Source organism: Mastomys coucha, unplaced genomic scaffold, assembly GCF_008632895.1.
Source record: "Mastomys coucha isolate ucsf_1 unplaced genomic scaffold, UCSF_Mcou_1 pScaffold8, whole genome shotgun sequence".
NCBI lineage: Eukaryota > Metazoa > Chordata > Mammalia > Rodentia > Muridae > Mastomys > Mastomys coucha.
In genome coordinates, this window is record NW_022196914.1 from 1,149,600 (window position 1) to 1,166,858 (window position 17,259).

The following is a 17,259-nucleotide window of genomic DNA, read 5'->3' on the forward strand; positions in this document are numbered from 1 at the left end:
TGGGTCACTAAGTCTGTTAGAGAAAAGATGGAAAACAGAAGCTTGTTGATGAATATAGGGTTGGAATCATGCATCTTTTTCTCTCAGATTAAATCTGCTCTGGAGACTGAGGCAGGGAGGAAGGCTCAACTGTGACCACAGGAAGGAGTGGGAAAATGCTCATCTCAAAGTGGTGCTTGAAAACTGTTTTAGTGGTTCACACACGACACCAGGCCACTTGTATTGGAATGAGAAGAAGGAGGAGGAGGAGAAGAAAGGGAAGGGAATGAAAAGAAAGGAAAAGGGAGGGAGGGGAAGGAAGGAAGGAAGGAAGGAAGGAAGGAAGAAAAAGAAAGAAAGGAAGGAAGGAAGGAAGAAAGAAAGAAAGAAAGAAAGAAAGACAGAAAGAAAGAAAGAAAGAAAAGAGAGAGCAGTTTTGAGACAGGATATTTATTTAAATCATAATTACTTCAATTCAGTGCAACCTGAAGACCATGTGGCTTAAGGGGCATAAAAATATTGAAGACAGACAAACCAACAGACCAAGGAAAAAACAGATGTTTATGAGATAATTCCATATGCTGGTGGACACAGGGAAAGGCAGGTCTGAAGGGGTATTGAGCTCTACTTGGGAATTTAAATTCAAGCTATCACTAAACCAATGAAATTTACTTCTCTTGAAGCCAGCGATCTGGAATGCAGGCCAAAGTAGATGGTGTGGATTTTAGACACATCCATAGAAAGAAAAAGGCAGCCACAAAATCTGAATAGATCACCAAAATGAAGTGAGAAACCACGGTTGTTGCTTTGACATAGATTCAGTCAGAATCTGGAAGAACAAGAAAATGAGGGAGACTGAGAAAGGACAATGACAAGAAAAGAAAAATAAACTAGGGGGAAGCTAAATATTCTAAGAAGTGTACCAGCACCAAATGCCTCAGAATGGCTGAGCAGGTTTTTTTGTTTTGTTTTGTTTTGTTTTGTTTTTTTTGTGGTGGGGGGCGGGGAGATAGTTGTTTTGTTTTTTTCTTTGTTGGTATTAGCCATGTACATAGCTGTACTAAGGCTCTGTACCAGGAAGTAGTACTGAGGTCAAGAGTACTGTCATCAAGAGATGACAAGAAGGTTGTCTTTCACAGATGTCTATAATAGTCCTAAAGTTTCCCATCGGCCTCTGTACTCGTAGCGTTATTACAGTGACAGGCATCTTCAGAGCCTGACTAATCTACACCAACTATTTTTCTGAGATGTCACAGTAAATTCAGAATGAGGAAGAATGCCTGGTGATCCTGTGCAAACTGTCTTAGTCTGAACTAATATGCAGAAATTATTAGTAGTAGTAGAGGTAGTTTTTTCACTTCCGTAGTACTTCCTGTGGAAACAATTTTGATTGAGATGGACAAAATATATTTTGTGTTTATATACCTGGATGCTGCAGTGAAGCCAAATGTTTAGAAGTTAGCTTTTAAAATATGTTTCATTTTTTAAAGCTTTCATCTGGTTTAAAATCAAATGTGTGTAAATGGAAAGTTGTAGGTAGAGAGTACGATACAAGGATACAGAAAAAAGCTGATAATCAAGTATAAGTAGCAATGTCCAACATCTAGTGACAATGAGAAATAGTTGTAGACAGATAAATTATAGGGGAAGGGAAGTCCACTGTGATGGCTAAAAGAGCTTCACCACACAGGAAGAAATGAAAGTAGGATTCGGACTTTTATATTGGAAAGATAAAGCAGGAAACTTCAATCCACTTTACTTCTCTTCTCATGGAGCATGGTAGCAACATCAGCCATGTTTGTTTTGTCTGAGAAAACAGTCACAAAACTAGGTCCAAACTTTTATGTCCTTGTGCAGGAGTCATTTTGATTCAAAATGAGAGACAACATTCATGCTTCCTTACCATGCTTCTGTGATCATTTGACAGCCAGATTATTAAGTATCCAAAAAACACTTGCTGACAGAAGCAGGATTCGTGGAAGAACAGTGGTGGAGACAGAGTTTCTTGTTCTGGGTAGTCACAAGCAAGCTCAATGCTCTGCCAAGGCAAAGATATTTTTCCTGTGACTTAGTCAGAGAGTGAGTGAAAGGGACAACTGTGGCTCTTGAACTGAATGCTGATGCACCATTCAGACTTTAGCTTGCAGGGCCATGTACTCTGAGATGGACTTGATACATCTTCAATGTATGTCATTACCTATGGTCAAACACAGAGAGCAGCCAAAAGTCCTCCCAGAAGATTTTGCACTAATAATACTAGATGGACATTGAAGAAATAGCACTAGATGTTGATTTATACTCTATCTCAATTTTATTAATATAATGGAGTTGAGTGTTTAGATGTCCAAAACAATAATAAATGCGGTAATTTTTCTTTTGTTTTGTACTTGTAAATCTTGGACATATAGTATCTATGACTCTAAGTTCCAATAAACACTTCCAAACCTGAAGATTGCAACTTCAATATTTCTCTGTTCTCTTGCCCCAAATGAGCTTGTACAGCCACCTTGTGTACATTTGTGAACACAATGTATGCTTAACATTGAGTGAATGGATGATCCACTAGTTATAACAATATTAAAAAGGATAACAATTTAAACTTCAATTACTATTATAAATGTATGGTGCTATAGACTAGTTATCTATATTCCTACTATGGCAGTGACTTACTCCTTATATAAGAATCTCATGAAGTGAAATATTTTAATTAATAAGATTTTAATAAGAAATTAAAACCTATTATCAATGACTAATGACCTGATAACTCCCCAGACTTAAGCCATAAATTGTAGAACTATTCTTCCAACAGCTCCTTCAATACCACCTAAGTACATTACATTGTCTAATATATTTTAATCTAGGGCCTATTTAAATTACCCCCTCTTTTTCTTTTTCTCTTTCTGTCTCAGTTTTTTGAGACAGGATTTTTCTGTACCCCTGTCTGGAACTTGCTCTGTAGAACCAGGCTGGCCCCAAGTTCAAAGACCATCTGCCTCTGCCTCTGAGTGCTGGGATCAGTGATATGTGTCACTACAACCAACGATTAATGAAATTCTTAAAGTGTACAGCTAAGAAACTAATATGTTTTTATATCTGATTCTATATATCAGTTTTATTTCTCAAATAGCAACATATGATCTTTGATTATCAAAATGTTCAGTTAAATTATAGAAAGCCTATTTTACATAGGCTTATAGAATTTTTACCTGAATTTTTTTTCCTACAAGCTTTGTTCCAAATGTGAAAAGAACCCCTTAAGTGATATTTTAAATCATCATATGGATGTTGCTTATCATACCCAGAAATTAATATTTTTAATAATATGTGAATAATGAATCCAATAAGACAAGAGATCAGATGGACTATTAGCAAAGTTTTAATTAATCCAAAGGCAGAAAGAGAAAGGTAAAAAAAAACAGGAATGAGAAACAGATGGGCCAATAGTACAACTGCAGTAAAATGTCTCATTTGTCTCACTGAGTCAATCCAGTTCAAGGACAAACATTGTTCAAGCAAATAGATAACCAACTCCTTTCCATATAAAAACACAAGGATGTTAAGAAGAAACAGCAAGAATGTTGAGCTAACATTTAGGATTAGGAATATCATCACCAAGAGAAAAGAGAAGGAGGCATGTTGGCAAGATCGGAATATACAATTCTTATAAATGCTTATGAACCAATTAACAAAGCTCCAGAAACTAGAAAGCAGTTAGATAGATAGATAGATAGATAGATAGATAGATAGATAGATAGATAATAAAATGGCTGTTTTAGTCAATGTTCTATTGCTCTGAAGAGACGCCATGACCACAGCATCTCTTACAAAGTGAATAATTAATGGAGGCTTGCTTACTGTTTTAAAGGTTTTATTCCATTATCAACATGTCAGGAAGCAAGCAGCAGAAAGACAGACATGGTGCTGGAGGAGCTGAGGGTTCTATGTCATCATCTGCAGGCAGCAGGAAGAAGAGAGAGCCTCTGAGTCTAGATTGGGCTTTTGAGACTGTAAAGCCCACCCCCCAGTGACACATTTCCTCCAAAAAAGCCACACGTCTTTCAACAAGGCCACACCTCCTAATTCTTTTCAAGCAGTGCCACTCCATGATGACTAAATATTCAAATATATGACCCCATGGGGACCATTTTTTTTTCAATTTTTAAATATTTTTTTCATTTTTTTATGAGGTGGTATATATTTGATTGTCTAATTCTAAGTATAAACTACATTAAATTATCTTTTTTATTAGATATTTTCTTTATTTATATTTAAAATGATATTTCCTTTCCTGGTTTCCCCTATTGGGGGGGGACCTGTTCCCTCCCCCATCCCCTGCTCACCAACCCACCCTCTCCCACTTCCTGGCCCTAGCATATTCCCCTACACTGGGGCATAGAACTTTCAAAGGACCAAGGGCCTCTCCTCCCATTGATGACTGACTAGGCCATCCTCTGCTACATACAAAGCTGGAGCCATGAGTCCTACTATGTGTACTCTTTGGTTGGTGTTTAGTGCCTGGGAGCTCTGAGGGTACTAGTTAGTTCATATTGTTGTTCATCCTAACCCCTTAGCTCCTTAGGTCATTTCTCTAGCTCTTTCAATGGGGACCCTGTGCTCAGTCCAATGGATAGCTGTGAGCCTCTACTTCTGTATTAGTTGGTCACTGGCAGAGCCTCTCAGGAGACAGCTATATCAGGTTCCTGTCAGCAAGCAGTTGCTGGCATCCACAATAGTGTCTGGATTTGATTATTGAATATGGGAAGGATTCCCAGGTGAAGCAGTCTCTGGATTGTCTTCTTTCAGTGTCTGCTCCGTAGTTTGACTCTGTAACTCCTTCGATGGGTATTTTGCTTCCCTTTCTAAGACGGATTGAAGTATCCACACTTTGTTCTTTCTTCTTCTTGGGTTTCTTGTAGTTTGTGAATTGTATCATGGGTATTTGGAGCTTCTGAGCTAATGTCCACTTATCAGTGAGTGCATACCATGTGTGTTCTTTTGTGATATTTTCTAGTCCCATCCATTTGCCTAAGAATTTCATGAATTCATTGTTTTTAATAGCTGAGTAGTACACCACTGTGTAAATATACTACATTTTCTGTATCCATTCCTCTGTTGAGGAACATCTGGGTTGTTTCCAGCTTCTAGCTATTATAAATAAGGCTGCTATGAACATAGTGGAGCATGTGTCCTTATTACATGTTGGAGCATCTTCTGGGTATATGCCCATGAGTGTTATTGCTGGGTCCTCAGGTAGTACTATGTCCAATTTTCTGAGAAACTGCCAAACTGATTTCCAGAGTGGTTGTACCAGTTTGCAATCCCACCAGCAATGGAAGAGCAATTCTCTTTCTCCACAGCCTCACCACCATCTGCTGTCAGCTGAGTTTTTGATCTTAGCCATTCTGACTGGTGTGAGGTGGAATCTCAGGGTTGCTTTGATTTACATTTCCCTGATGACTAAAGGTGTTAAACATTGCTTTAGGTGCTTCTCAGCCATTTGGTATTCTTCAGTTGATAATTCTTTGTTTACTTCTGTTCCCTATTTTTTAATAGGGTTATTTGATTCTCTGAAGTCTTAACTTGTTGAGTTCTTTCACATGTAGGATTGGTAAAGATCTTTTCTTATTCTGATAGTTGCTGTTTTGCCCTATTGACAGTGAGTGCCCTTTGCCTAACAGAAGCTTCGCAATTTTATGAGGTCCTGTTTGTCAATTATTGATCTTAGAACATAAGCTATTGGTGTTCTCTTCAGAAAATTTTCCTCTGTGCCTTTGTGTTTGAGGCTCTTCCCACTTTCTTTTCTGTTAATTTCAGTGTATCTGGTTTTATGTGGAGGTCCTTGATCCACTTGGACTTGAGCTTTGTACAAGGAGATAGGAATGGATCAATTTGCCTTCTTCTACATGCTAATTGCCATTTGAGCCGGCACCATTTGTTGAAAATGCTGTCTTTTTTTCCACTGGATGGTTTTTGCTCCTTTCTCAAAGATCAAGTGATCGTAGGTGTGTGGGTTCATTTCTGGGTCTTCAATTCTATTCCCTTGATTTACCTGCCTGTCACTGTGCCAATACCATGTAGTTTTTATCACTATTACTCTGTAGTTCAGCTTAAGGTCAGGTATACTGATTCCACCAGAAGTTCTTTTATTGTTGAGAATAGTTTTTGCTATGGTAGGTTTTTTTTCCAGGTGAATTTACAAAATTGCTCTTTCTAACTATGTGAAGAATTGAGTTGGAATCTTGATGGGAATTGCATTGAATCTATAGATTGCTTTCAGCAAGATATTTATTTGTATTAATCCTGCCGATCCATGAGCATGGGCGATCTGTCAATCTTCGGAGATATTCTTCAGTTTCTTTCTTCAGAGGCTTGAAGTTCTTGTCATACAGATCTTTTACTTGCTTAGTTAGAGTTACACCAAGGTATTTTATTTTATTTGTGACTATGGTGAGGGGTGTTGTTTCCCTAACTTCATTCTCAACCTGTTTGTCCTTTGTGTAGAGGAAGGCCACTGATTTGTTTGAGCTTATTTTATATCCAGCAACTTGACTGAAGTTGTTTATCAGGTTTAGGAGTAGGTTCTCTGGTGCAATTTTTGGAGTCACTTATGTATACTATAATATCATCTGCAAATAGTGAAATTTTGACTTCTTCCTTTCCAATTTGTATCCCTTTGATCTCCTTTTGTTGTCTAATTGCTCTGGCTATGACTTCGAGTACTATATTGAATAGGTAGGGAGAAAGTGGCAGCGTTTTCTAGTCCCTGGTTTTAATGGGATTGCTTCAAGCTTCTCTCCATTTAGTTTGAAGTTGGCTACTGGTTTGCTCTATATTGCTTTTATGATGTTTAAGTATGGGCCTTGAATTCCTGATCTTTCCAAGACTTTTATCATGAAGGGATGTTGGATTTTGTCAAATGATTTCTCAGTATCTATATTGAATAGGTAGGGAGAAAGTGGCAGCGTTTTCTAGTCCCTGGTTTTAATGGGATTGCTTCAAGCTTCTCTCCATTTAGTTTAATGTTGGCTACTGGTTGCTGTATATTTCTTTTACTATGTTTAAGTATGGGCCTTGAATTCCTGATCTTTCCAAGACTTTTATCATGAAGGGATGTTGGATTTTGTCAAATGATTTCTCAGTATCTAATGAAATGATCATATAGTTTTTTTCTTTGTGTTTGTTTATATAGTGGATTACATTGATGGATTTCCTTATACTGAACCATTCCTGCATCCCTGGGATGAAGCCTACTTCATCATGAACACATTTTGATTTTGATGTGTTCTTCGATTCTGTTTGTGAGAATTTTATTGAGTATCTTTGTATTGATATTCATAAGGGAAATTGCTTTGAAGTTCTCTTTCTTTGTTGGGTCTTGGTGTGGTTTAGGTATCAGAGTAATGTGGCTTCATAGAATGAATTGGGTAGAGTGCCTTCAGTTTCTATTTTGTGGAATAGTTTGAAGTGTATTGGTATTAGGTCTTCTTTGAAGATCTGATAGAAATTTGCACTAAACCCATCTGGTCCTTGACTTTTTTTTTATTTAGGAGACAATTAATGACTTTCTATTTCTTTAGGTGATATGGGACTATTTAGATTGTTTATCTAATCCTGATTTAACTTTGGTACCTGGTATCTGCCTGGGAAATTGTCTATTTCATCCAGGTTTTTCAGTTTTATTGAGTATAGGCTTTTATAGTAGGATCTCAAGATTTTTTGGATTTCCTCAGTTTCTGTTGTTATGTCTCCCTTTTCATTTCTGATTTTGTTAGTTCAGAATTGAGAGTTCTTCTTGGTAGGTTTTCTTTTGATGAGTATGATGTGTCCTTCCTTATCTTTTTTGATAACTTTAGGTTAAAAGTCAGTTTTATTCAATATTAGAATGGCTACTTCAGCTTATTTCTTGGTACCAATTGTTTTCCAGCCTTTAAATCTGAGGTAGTATTTGTCTTTGTCACTGAGGTGGGTTTTCTGTATGCAACAAAAGTTGGATCCTGTTTATGTATCCAGTCTGGTAGTCTATGTCTTTTTATTGGGGAATTGAATCCATTGATATTAAGAGATATTAAGGAAAAAAGATTGTTACTTCCTGATATTTTTGTTGTTAGAGGTGGGATTATGCTTTTTGGAGGGGTATCTTGTTTTTGGTTTGTTAAAAGATTATTTTCTTGCTTTTTCTTAGGTGTAGTTTCCTTTCTTGTGCTGGAGTTTTCCATTTATTATCCTTTGAAGGTCTGGATTTGTGGAGAGATATTGGGAAATTTTGTTTTTGTCATGGAATATCTTGGTTTCTCCACCTATGGTTGTAGAGAGTTTTGTTGGGTATAGTAGCCTGGGCTGGCATTTGTGTTCTCTTAGGATCTGTTATCACCTGCCCAGAATCTTCTAGCTTTCATTGTCTCTGGTAAGAAGTCTGATGTAACTTTGATAGGTCAGCCTTTATATGTTACTTGACCTTCTCCCCTTACTGCTAATAATATTCCTTCTTTGTTTTGTGCATTTGGTGTTTTGATGATTATATGGCAGGAGGAATTTCTTTTCTGATCCAATCTATTTGGAGTTCTGTAGGTTTCTTGTATGTTCATGAGCATCTCTTTCTTTATGTTAAGGAGGTTTTCTTCTATAATTTTTTGAAGATATTGACTGGTCCTTTAAGTTGGGAATCTTCACTCTCTTTTCTACCTATTATCCTTAGGTTTGGTGTTCTCATTGTATCCTGGATTTCCTGGATGTTTTAATTTAGGATCTTTTTCTTTGATTGTTGTGTCAATGTTTTCTATGGTATCTTCTGTCCCTGAGATTCTCTCTTCTATTTCTTGTATTCTATTGGTGATGTGATTGCATCTATGGCTCCTGATTTCTTTCCTAGAGTTACCTCCCTTTGCTATTTCTTTATTGCTTCTACTTCCTTTTTTAGATCTTGAATGGTTTTGTTCAATTCCTTCACCTGTTTGGTTGTGTTTTCCTGTAATTCTTTAAGGGATTTTTGTGTTTCCTCCTTAATGGCTTCTACCCGTTTACCTGTGTTCTCCTGTATTTCTTTAAGGGAGTTATTTATATTCTTCTTATAACCGTCTATCAGCATCCTGAGATGTGATTTTAAATCCACATCTTGCTTTTCCAGTGTGTTGGGGTATCCAGGGCTTGCTGTATTGGGAGAAGTGGGTTCTGATGATGCCAAGTAGTCTTGGTTTCTCTTGTTAGGGTTCTTGTGTTTTCCTTTTGCCATCTGGTTATCTCTGTTGTTAAATGTTCTTGCTGTCTCTGGCTGGAGCTTGTTCCTCCTGTGGGTCTGTAAGCCTGTGTCAGCGCTCCTGGGAGACCAGCTCTCTCCTGGTGGAACTTGTGTACAGAGCCCTGGAACAGCCCAAGTTCTGGGTACAGATGGTAACTGGAAAAATCCTGTCCCAGCTGTTCCACTGTTCTTGTGCCTCGTGTCTCCTCACCGCCCTGCTCCAGATAGTTATTAGAGAGAAAGTGGCTATCACCCCTCCTAACCCAGGAGGGAAAGCACTCCTGGGAGAACAGGTCTCTCCTGGTGGGACCCGTACACAGCGGGCTGTGAAACAGCCTTGGCTCGCAGGTGTCGATTGCGAACCAGAAACTATAGGGACCATTTTTTTCCAAACCACAATGACAGAAAATTAAAAAAATCATTATGATTGATTTTGAAACTCCATTCTTAGTACACGACAAAAGAGAAAATTAATAAGACTAAGAAAGGTTTGGGCAAAATCACCCACAAAATAAACCTAAAACACATTTAAAGTACAAATCAGTTGCAACAGAATGAATATTCTTCTCAATTGTATAAAAATTCACCAAATAAGAAGTGTTAACCCAGTCATGGTGTCGGATGCCAGTAGGATTTGCTGTAGAAGGCAAAGGAAGGAGGATCACGAGTTCGAGGCCAACCTTGGTTACACATTAATGGGAGAGGGTGGATTAGGATGTTGTGGAGGATTAGGGGGTTGTGTAGGGGTAACTGGGAAGGGGGATATCATTTGAGATGTAAATGAATGAAATGATTAATAAAAAATATAAATAAAATATAAAAAATATAAAATATATAAAATATATAAAATATATAAAATATATAAAATATATAAAAAATATAAAATAAAATAATTTATTTATATGAATATAGATTTAAAAAGAAGTGTTAGGACTGTTACAAACAATTTACTGGAGAAGAGAAAGTAATCATCAAATGAAAGGAAAATTATTCAAAGGCTCAATTTCCAAAGATGTGAGAGGAGAGCCTCTGTGAGCTAAATTATTAAGGGTCGGAGAAAACAAGAACCTGGGTCGGTGGAGCAGCTGCAGTTTCTGGGAAGACAGGACAAAGCCAGCCCAGAACAGTGATGAGGGTTAGTCTGGGTTCAAGCTGTTAGTTTCAGGACAAGCGTGAAAGACGTGAAGAGTCTAGGAACACAAAGTCAGAACAGAACAAAATATTAGGTCAGAGACTGCAGAAGTTTGTCAAAGGAAGAGGACTTTCTAGTCTTAAAAAGATAAGGGTAGGACAAATTTTTCTGTCTCTTTTTTAGAGCTCATAAAGTACTGCTTCTATTTTTAAGGTCAAACAATAGAAAAGATCTCAGTGAAAACATTGACATTAGGAAGCACCATTCCAAATGGAATTTAAAGAAATTAAAATATTTCCTTTGGAGGAATCCCACATTAATGTATGGACTGTCCTTTATATCAACTGACATAACTCATTTCCCAAATAATGCCTGTAGAATAAAGCAGCCCAGTACATCACCGCCAACAGTTGCTTTTTTTTTATACCACGGGGCAACCTAACTTAAAAGGAATACTGACAGAGCCACTATTTGTTTCCTTCTATGTAATTTTAATTGTTTTTAATGTTTATATTCTGTTATTTTGACCTCAATGACATAATTCCCTTGAAGGTCAATAAACTACACTATTTTAAAACTATCTTGTATTTTCATACGATTTTCGCAATTGATGATTTTCATGCCTGCTTATATTAAAATATGTTTACTATGTACTACATGATAGAAAGGTGAAACTAAAGCCATATTGAAAAGTCATGAAAGATGATGAAGATACTGGGTCTCTGTTCTTTCCTGAAGATATAAATGCAGCTAATGGTTGTTGGGGGGAAAATAGAAGCATTTTTTTCCAGCTTGTAGCCATAAGTAAGTTATGCATGCTCTTGTGAATAATCTTTATTCATGATGCTTTAGGAAACTGTAATTAAATTCAGTGGGACACACATTAAAAAGTTAAAAAGGAAAGAAGGAAGGAAGGAGGGAAAGAATTCAGAAAAAAAAGAGAGTAGGAAGGTCATGACATTGGAAGACTTATAGGAAAGAAAGAAATATATACAAGAATGGGGGACAAGAACAGAGAATGGATATGATCAAAAAACACTGTATACATGAATGAAAATATAACAGTAAAATTCAATACATTATTATGTGTAAATAACATATACTAATAAAAACTAAAAATGAAAAAAAACTAAAGCACTCATTTATAGATAAGAAATCTACCTATATTTACTTTTTATTCTACCTGCTTCTCACTAATGTCATTTATAAGCTTGGAGACACAGCCAGAACTTGTGTACTGTTTTGTCATGAGGCATCTTTGCTGACTTTTCTAGGATGTATGTGATTATTTAACTATTTTGATTTTACATAATTTTATCATAATTTTTCCTAAATTCATATTCTTCTTTATGTATATTGATTTCCAATAGAGTTTGTTCATCTTCTTTACTTAGACTAGGAATCAGATAAGCTATTAATAATAAACTGATATTGAGTAATTTAAATACCTATAAAATATGCTAGTGCCAGACCAAACTTCCAATTTTACTTATTCAGAAATGGCTGACATTTTCATAAAGATAAATAGATCACACTGTTTAAGACTAAACACAGCATTTCAGTTTCTTTGGATTATCTTTTATTATTTAGAAGTCTAAAAACTCTGCTATATTCTTTGTCCAAATCATAAAGATCATAATTTTCTGAGTATTAAAGTACATTTACAGATTATTTTATGGCAGAATTTTCCACAGTATACAAAATTGATGCTCTCTGTATTCTCTCCATGGGCTCTAAAAAGGTGAATTGCTATATGCATGTATGGATGTAGAGCACACAGCTATAGAATGTGGTCAGGATAAATACTGCATCCATGAGAAAATGTGTAAAATAGATTATTTGACAAACTCCCCAAGATGTTGCCTCCAAAGTGTTAGAGGAGTATTTGTGTGTGAGTGTGTGTGTTTTGTGTGTGTGTGTGTGTGTGTGTGTGTGTGTGTGTTTGTGTGTGTGTGTGTATGTAGTGTGTGTGTGAGAGAGAAAGAGAGACAGAGAGACAGACAGAGATAGAGACAGACAAAGTTTTAGACTGGAGAATTCAAAGGTTTCCAAAAACAATCAGAGCCTTGTAGGACCTATGTCAGAATAAAGGCAACTGAGTGAACCCAGGAGAAGCTAAGTAGCAGATGGGAACATTGGCTCAGAGACAAGGTCATGAAAGTGAGAGAAAACATGTCAAAATTGGAAACCCATCTGCCTTATCTGATGTGTCAAGCATCCAGGATACACGAATTCCATTTTAATGATTCAGTAATCATGACCAAGAACAAAAAGGAAGATTTTAAGGATAAAACTCCACCTTGAAATCGTTTTCTTTATAGGTCCTGATCACATGCTGTACTTAGAAACAAGCCATAAATACGTTAATCACTGCATTTATGAATGCTTAACACTCACAACTTCCCCCAAATTGGTAACTGAACAAATAGTGCTTGCTATCCAAAGAAAGGAAATCTTATGAACTTGAAAATCAATTCCACAAACAGGTTTTTCTGTTGAAAGAAAATATCTCTGAAGAATGGAGTCTATTGGTTAACTTTAAAACACAGCTGTATTAATTCAAAAAAATTTTTCATTGTTTATTTAGTATGTAAAAAAATTTGGTCTCATTATAGTTCATAAGTACAAGGCCATGGACAAGTTAGGAATGAAGTTAAAGATGACAACAGGTTTTATACTTTTAACTCTCCTTCCTCCATCTTGCTACCTCTCTTTTGCTTGCCCACATGTGTAAGGTAAAAGGTCATACTCAGACTATTCACCTGTGCAAAGGATTTCTTCATTCATCAAGGCAACCCCTGTATGCTTAGACCAAAAGGAATAGGTATATTTGTTTTCTTGCTGCTAAGATAAAATCTCTTGTAAAAGCACCTGAAAGAATGGAGCATTTGTTTTTGACTCACAGTTTGAGGGTAACAGTACAGGAGTAAAATGCTCTGCCTGAGCTGTGGCAGATGGAGCAGAGAGCAGCTGGTCATACCACATCCATAGTCCAGCAGCAGAGAGGTGAATGTTGATACACTATTCTCTCTCTCTCTCTCTCTCTCTCTCTCTCTCTCTCTCTCTCTCTCTCTCTCTCTCTCATTCAGTCTAGATTCCCCAGCCACTGAGTAGATCTTCTTATATCAGTGAGCTGTCTCTGAAAACATTCTCCTAGGTGATTTTCAAATCCTTGCTCATTGACAAGATTAACCATCACTGAGGGTAAGACTGAAGACAAAGTATTTAGTCCTTATGAGTTCTCATACATTACACTTCATGAGTTGTCACTTACACTGGCAGTGTAGAAAGCCTATCTTTGGTAGTATTGTAAGTTTATGACATAGTAGATAATTATGTGACACTTGACATATTGATTTAAAGGAAATTATCTACTGTTTTACCATCAGTTTTATCAACTGAAGTGTTTTCTCTCCTACAGCAGGCCATTCAAATGAGCCCACAACATATAGTTATTTAGTAAATATTGCACTATATAGTTTGTTTGACTCATTTGAGGGGAAAGTGAATACCTTTCAGGAGGGGAAGAAGTAAAATGTATGAAAGACTAGAAATTAACCACATTATGTCTTTTTGCTCCCCCAGGGTCACATGATTCTTTCAGCTTCTACATTGATGAAGCTTCTCCAGTAGGCCCTGAGCAACCAGAAACTGTCCAAAACTTTGTCTCTGTGTTCGGAACTGTAGCTAAGAAGCTGATGCGGAAATGGTTGGCCACTCAAACGATGAGCTTCACTGGTCAGCTGGGAGCTGGAATCCGTTACTTTGACCTTCGAATTTCCACCAAACCCAGAGACCCAGACAATGAACTGTATTTTGCTCATGGCTTATTCAGTGCCAAAGTCAATGAGGGTCTTGAAGAGATCAACGCATTTCTCACAGACCACCACAAAGAGGTAGTATTCTTGGACTTCAACCATTTTTATGGGATGCAGAAATATCACCATGAAAAACTGGTCCAAATGCTGAAAGACATCTATGGAAACAAAATGTGCCCAGCTATTTTTGCCCAGGAAGTGAGCCTGAAGTATCTATGGGAGAAGGACCATCAAGTATTGGTCTTCTACCACAGTCCAGTGGCACTGGAAGTGCCCTTCCTCTGGCCTGGGCAAATGATGCCAGCACCCTGGGCAAACACGACAGACCCTGAGAAATTGATCCAGTTTCTTCAGGCATCCATCACTGAGAGAAGAAAGAAGGGTTCGTTTTTTATATCTCAGGTCGTGCTGACACCCAAAGCAAGCACTGTTGTCAAGGGTGTGGCAAGTGGCCTCAGAGAAACAATCACAGAAAGGTAAGTACCCTTCAGAGAACAAGGAGAACTTCCCAGTAGCCTAAACTCAAGCTCATAAAGCATAGAAGTTATGAAGGTAAAATTCTTATCTATGTGCATTAGTTTGCTAAGGTAACACAGTAGTGTAATTGTATGTCTTTAGATAGTTGGCTTCCCAAGGTTCTAGTGATGGCTGACAGTTCTAGTACCTTGCTTCATAGCTATTTCACCAACTGTGGCTTCTTCACATGACCTTTTGCCCATGAGCTTCATTTTTACATGGACACAATGATACTGGCTTAGGATCTGCATAGATTAATTCATTTCAACTTAATTAGTTCTGGAAGTACCCTTTTTCTAAATAAGGTCATATTCATAGGACTCCTTTATGTTTTGTGTGCCACTTCTTACATTAGAAAGATCTTGCTCTTGTTTTTGAAGTCCATTTGTATACCAAAAGCCATTTGATATTTAATAACTATGAGAAGTAGATATTATCTTCCAGATTAAAAACTTTAGGTTCAGGAAATTATAATACTTTCCTTTTGGCTTCTTTCTCAGTGAATGATGAAGCAGATACTCAGAGCCCATTATCAAGCCACATCTTATATGATATTCATTATATATTCTGTCTTTTTAAAAAGGATTGCTCTGAGAGAAAGAGAGAGACAGGGAGAGAAAGAGAAAGACAGGGAGAGAAAGAGAGAGACAGGGAGAGAAAGAGAGAGACAGAGAGAGAAAGAGAGAGACAGAAAGAGAAGGAGGAAGAGGAGGAGGAGAAGAAAAAGAAGGAGGAGGAGGAGGAGGAGGAGGAGGAGGAGAAGGAGGAGGAGGAGGAGGAGGAGAAAAAGCATGTCATTGGTCAAGAATGGCTAACAGTATAGGCCCATGACTACCTGTGATGTTTAATCTGAGACATCAACAAAGATCTCTGTAACTTATACCCATGCAAATAACAGCATCTAGAACCATGAATATTAATTGTTTTGGTTAATAATATTAAATAATGTTAACATAAAAAGAGAGTATACACATTCTTTTCATATAATATATTTTAATCTTTTAATTAATAGTTCAAATTGTGATAATGAGACAGAGGATGGATGATTTGATGAAATTCAAAGGAAATGTAAGAAAATAAGATATACCTTGAAGAAAAATATTGTAGGTGTCCCTGTAGAATAGTGTGCTGTTTGTAGGAGGAGCTACCATAGAAGATAAGAATATAGCTGAAACCTATATTTTAGCTAAGCTACAGAGATTTTTATCCTGGGAGTGATGGAGAACTAGCTGTAGATGCCTGTCAGGTATGCAGATGTGCATTTTAGATAGTAGTTGATGCAGATGGCAAAATAGATGATTAAGTGGGTAAGTGATTAGACCAGTTTTAGCAGGAGAATTCACTTTAAGTGAAGAAGTAAGAAAAACTTGGAAGAGGATGATGTGCACCAGTGACAAGTTATCTCTGTATCTCAGTGCTGTGAATGAGAGATGTAAGGATGAGGTTTCTGATTGACAAGCAGAATGGAGGACCATTTAGTTAAGAAACTGAAAACACTGGTGGGTAGGAAAAGGAGATCGTGCAGTTAGAGTCATGGTCAATTTAAAAGCCATTTAAAGCATGCAAATAGATGTAGCCAATTAAGCATTAAAATTACAAGCCAACTTACTTAGAACTATTGGCACTTAGGGATGGTGAGGGCCCCCAATCACCAGAGTGAAACATTCTTCCTTGCAGCATCGAAACTTTCCTCTCTGCCCTTCACTTACTACCTGAGATGCTTTGAGATTTAAATGCAAGACATCCATCCTATACCTACACCACTGTAATCCCTTTCCTCTTGTTTTCTGTGACATCTCCCTTTCTTCTCTTAAGACAGGAGCCTCAGTACTGATACATTATCTGATAGATAAGTGATCCCACATGATCTATCCATGAATTCCATTGTTCCAGGCTCAATTTCTATGATGATATTTAGATATTACTGAAGACCTATGGCAATAGAAGAAATTGCATAATCATTGTAATATATATATATATATATATATATATATATATATAATTGAAAATGGAATTTCAGTTTTTGTCTATAATTTTTTCAACATGATACTTTTAATGATTCTTTAGAAATGTCATGTCATGCACCGCAATCACACTCATTTTCCAGTCCTGCCATGTCTGCCCCATCCTTGGTTTGTCTATAATTCTACATATATCTTCTGGATATCTCTCCTGACGACTTTGTACCTCAGCCAGCCATTCTCTGGTGGAGTCCTCTCTCCCTCCTATCCTTGTTGGTCTCATCACTTTCCTGCCCTTACACTCTAATTGCCTTCAACAGGCTACATCCTTCTCCAAATGACTAAGGCCAAACTCATCACGTTCCATCAAAACATTCACCAAGTCAAGAAAGCATTTTATCTAATAGCACTACTTTCTGCTGATACTAGTTGATCTATCTGATGAATGACTCCTTGTCCTCTCGCCGAATTAGCAAGCAAAAGATTACAGACAAAAATGTGCTATTTTAGTAATTGTATCCCATAAAGCCTCCAGATTTTGAGAAAACCCTGTGATCTCTTTGGAAATGGAGATGAAATGGAGAAAGCCCCAGGATGAGCTGACCCAAACCTTTTACC

At 37.1% G+C, this 17,259-nt stretch overlaps 1 protein-coding gene across 1 annotated transcript in view; it reads left to right on the plus strand.

Moving 5' to 3' along the window:
- Plcxd3 (phosphatidylinositol specific phospholipase C X domain containing 3) overlaps positions 1-17,259 on the plus strand; it is a 174,735-nt gene that overhangs the window by 97,698 nt on the left and 59,778 nt on the right. The window contains exon 2 of the mRNA XM_031359809.1: positions 13,932-14,640. Within this exon, the coding sequence (XP_031215669.1) occupies positions 13,932-14,640 (709 nt within the window). The remainder of the gene's footprint in view (positions 1-13,931; positions 14,641-17,259) is intronic.